Here is a 4,551-nt window from a genome sequence, read left to right on the forward strand (position 1 = left end):
CCTAATCTTGTTCCTGGAACATTGTCCTGTAAAAGAAAGATAGTTTAGTAACAATTTAGCCCATGTTACACATGAAGATCTGTCATACATACCTAGAGCCTTTTCAATATGCTATTGTTTTACTAAATCTATTGTGCCAATTGATTATTTCATATTGCTCTAAATGCACACTTTTCCCATTAATTTCATGCTTGTATTAAATCATGCACTTTTATACAAAGGTCTGCCCCGACTCAAAAGGAAAGCAAAAATGTCTTTTCTGTAAAGTGCTCACTCTAATCAAAGAAAGAAATTCAGTCGTGTTGTACTATGAATTGGTTCCGTGTACGAGGCTTGGCTACACATGGTCATGATCTTACTTAGGGCCTCACAAACCCAAAACAGCTGCCTCTTCTTAGAGCATAGCAGCCCCCAACCCAGCAGGAAATGGTTGATGACGTCACCTGCAGTGGTGTACTATTTTCAAACCAACAACACTTTATTACTTTGACGTTGCAACAATAGACCATACATACAGTCATGCGTACTACAACATGCTCCTTCTCATTACTTTTACAGATTCAAGCTTCTTCCTTCAGTCTTCCTCTTCATTTGTTACACGCATACTAACAGGTTTTTCATGTAAGAACAAAAAGTCATGTGCAGGAAATCCGGCTCTTACAGTTTCATGCTCTTACAGTTTCATGCTCTACAGCGAATCTTTCAAAACATTTGTGCTTTGTGGCTTGATGTAAGGAGGGGTTAAACTGTGCACATCTCAGGAAAAAACATGACTCAGTCTGTGCAATGATGCAATTCTGTACTGTACTGGGGAATTAAATGATTTTAATAGGGCTTTTAATAATGCACAGGACAGCTAATATGGATAATATACATAATTCATATATAAACCATCATTCATCCAGATAATGAATGAGTCACTGAACCTTAAACTCCCACATTATTACATTACATTGTTTATAGTAGGGTTGTGGCATAATATAACTTAAATTTAGTTAATGGTTCTGTTTCTGACAGAAGATCTCTAATGTGCTATTTGGTATGGGGTATTTATTCATAATCTCACAAGATTCACAAGAATTTTCATGACTCAGATTGTAATAAAACTAAGGGGGTTGATTTGTGGTTATAGTTCTTAAGACCAAACAAAGCTGCCTTAAATTGTTAGTATTCCTATGACTTTGGCATTATTAACATAATAAATATAATATAATACTAATATAGTAAAATATAGTATGTGCTAATATAGGAACATTCAATCATCTTCAGGAACTGCTTTATTCTGGTTAGGGTTGCAGTGGATCTGGAGTGTATTCTGGGAAGATTGGGTGTGAGGTGGGAATATACCCTTAATGGGACACCAGTCCATCTCACAGAACGTACTGGCATGTTTTTGGAAGGTTGGTGGAAACCAAAGAACCCAGGATGACATGGGAAGAACATGGGAAACAGACACAGACAGCAGCCCGAGCTCAGGATTGAACCAGGCACCCTGGAGTTGTCAGGCGGCAATGCTACGTTAATATAGTAACAGATTTAGATAAAAGAAGTATGTACAGTTTAGCTCAAATCACCTCTGATTCTATATCCTGTGGCATTTATACAAATACATAAATATATACAGTTCTCTTATAAAGGTGTGTTGGATGTTTCATTTTCTGAGGTTTTTGAATACATTGATGTTGGTTTGTAAAACTTTGCACAAAGGAGCCATTTTGAAAACTCTTTGGCCAAACATTTCCTGAACTTTTCCCCAACAAAAGCATAGATCACAGGATTCACGCAGCAGTGAGCTAATGCAACGGTTTCAGTCACAGACAGGGCGGTAGTTATATGTTTACTGCTATCACACGAATCGCCGATTTCAAAGTTCTGCAGGGTCTGCAAGAACACGGCTACATTGTATGGCACCCAGAAGACCACGAAGACGATGACGATGGCAAAAATTAACTTCATGGCTCGTCCTCGCTTGGAGTTCTTTGTCCTCCTCAGCACCAGCAGGATCCTGACATAGCAGTAGATTGTGACAGGCAGTGAGACAAAGAGCCCTGCTGTATTTTGGCTAAAATTAAGGAACAGCTTCCATGTCTTGACTGACCCTTTATTGGTATCCCAATCACACTGTGTGTTGTTATCCATATCTGTGATCATGTTGTGGAAAATGGCCCCTGGAAGTGCAGCACAGAAGGAGATGGTCCAGATTACAAGGCTAGCAGTAATGGCGTAACTCAGAGTCCGTGCTCCCAAAGATGCTACTGCATGGACAATGGCCAAATAGCGGTCAATGCTCATCAGCATCACAAAAAGTATGCCACTGTAGAAGCCCAGTTGATAGGTACCAACCATGAGTTTGCACATGGCATTAGCATCAGATAAATGCCCCTTGATGTAAAGTGCCCATGAGGGCAGCGAGAGCACGGTGATCAGGTCAGAAATTGCCAGGTTCAGCAGGCACACATCTGTCATGGTCTTTATGCGCATGATCTTCAGCAACATCCACAATAAGGTGGTGTTACCAAGAAGTCCAAGGGCAAAAACCAGGTAGAAGACGACAGCCATGATCGTCGGGTTCAAATCAGGAACATTATAGCAAGGTGAGGCCTCATCGTAATAATAATATTGGCTAGTTATGTTCATCTCCATAGTGGTCATTCTGAAATTAACAGAAAGTGACAGGTGAGAGTCATTATTCAGAGAAACTGTAGTAAGGAGGAATTGGGGGAAAACCGCTTTACAGAGACATTCATTTGCATATTAAGCGAGAACAGAAATTGGACTTTACCTATGGAAAAAAAGAATATTATACTTTGTTTTCGAACCACTACATTCCATGATAATATTTTACTTCTGCTGTCAGGAATATAAAAAAATTCCAATGCAGATTTGGTTATATTATAATATTATAATATATTATCTGGTAATATTTTGTTGCTGCTTTGAAGATACATTGGCGTGCCTAATTTTGTGTTTATTTATGAGTTTTCATTCAGAAGAGGTAAAATAATTTACATTAAGTTCTTAATTAAGGGGGGGGGGGGAGAGAAATGTTATGTATATATATATATATATATGCGAAAAATAAAATAGGTCAAAAGTTTATTTTTTTCTTTTTTAAAATTGAATATGACTTTTTGAAAATATGAATATGAATAAGTTTTATTCCGACATTAAATTAACTAATTAGTTATACATTTTCTTTATTTCTAAGCAGAAAACTATGTTATCTTTACTGTCTCTCTACTAAAATCTCAAATCAGATCAAAGGATGAATTTGGTACAAAGGATGAATTTCAGTAACTCTTTCCGCATTTATATTACATTCTCCTGAATCCTTATTATTGATTAAATTAAACAGTTTTATCATAATATTAGAAGTGTCTTGACCAAGATCCAAAATATCGTGCTGTAAAAATATATGATCTTCTTCCAGCTGTGCAAATTAGACCACAACTTCCAGCTACTTCTCTAAACCACAGGCCCCTTAAAGAGCCCACCACAATGTTGCTACTACTAAACATTGTTTTATCAGTGTGGTTTGATCTGTAGTTCCTGTATTATGATCACTTCACAACTGACACACATACAGCTTAAGGCACCAGATACATATATAGATTTCAGGTTACCTTTCTGTGCTCCCACTTTGTTCCATAATGGAAATAATCTGTTGTCCTGTCTGGTGTTCTTTGGTGTCCTATGCATACATGCAAGTGAGACAAGGGCATTTCATCTTGCTGTTTTTCTTTTCAGCTCGAGCAAATTTCCTGTAATTTGTAGCCTGTATGAGTATGAGTGCATGAGTGTTTTTTTTCTGTATCTCTCAGAAGTACAGGGGGAAGACGAGGTGAGACTTCCTGCCATTTGCACGTTAGCTTGTCTGGATGCACTGCAGAAATTCCAACAGAAGAGATAAGATGACACATGACTCATTAATCTTAGGCAACGCTTTCTACTCAAAAATTATTTGAGCTCCCCCACCCACGGCATTACTCTTAAAGAACAGTAAATGATATGGTCAAAAGTCAAAGGCCACCTACTATACAATGCTTTGGTAACTAATGCCTTAGCAATTATTCTTATTTTGACCTTTTAAACATGGCCACAATGCTAGTTCTAGACTATAGAAAGCTGTAATCAAGGTTTTACTTCAGAGGTCCCCATGCTTTTCCTCTAAGTTACCAACCTCACTGAAAATCATACTACCAGGAAATTAAACAGTATTGTCACCAATGTTACTGTCAATGCAATTACTCCATCAGCTCTTTTTTTTAATGTTAACCCTACCACTTTGCCCTAGAAACTGGAAAACACTAAAAAAAAAAAGGGCTGCTGGAAAAAGAAGTCATTTTTCATTCATAAATTATAAGAAAAATTAGCAAAATGCAAAACATAACTTTATTCGACTGCTGAGGTCACCCTGTGGAACTTTCTTGAAAGCTTTCTTTCTTCTGTCTAATGTGACTGAGTAAGCTAACTATGTTTCAGAACAACATCTATTCCAAATCAAGAAGCTGTTATTTAGGCAACAATAGCCATGTAATACTATATTATCCA

General features: G+C 37.4%; 1 protein-coding gene across 1 annotated transcript; it reads right to left on the reverse strand.

The window, feature by feature from the left end:
- Positions 1-447: 447 nt before the first annotated feature.
- On the reverse strand, positions 448-3,796 carry si:cabz01093077.1 (C-C chemokine receptor type 4). Its single transcript, XM_026926754.3, has 2 exons — positions 3,624-3,796; positions 448-2,653 (listed from the first exon to the last, which is right to left on the reverse strand). The coding sequence occupies exons 1-2, from the start codon at positions 3,647-3,649 to the stop codon at positions 1,630-1,632; spliced, it is 1,050 nt and encodes a 349-aa protein (XP_026782555.1). The 5' UTR covers positions 3,650-3,796; the 3' UTR covers positions 448-1,629.
- Between the last annotated feature and the right edge of the window lie 755 nt (positions 3,797-4,551).

This window comes from Pangasianodon hypophthalmus, chromosome 1 (assembly GCF_027358585.1).
Source record: "Pangasianodon hypophthalmus isolate fPanHyp1 chromosome 1, fPanHyp1.pri, whole genome shotgun sequence".
NCBI classification, from domain to species: domain Eukaryota; kingdom Metazoa; phylum Chordata; class Actinopteri; order Siluriformes; family Pangasiidae; genus Pangasianodon; species Pangasianodon hypophthalmus.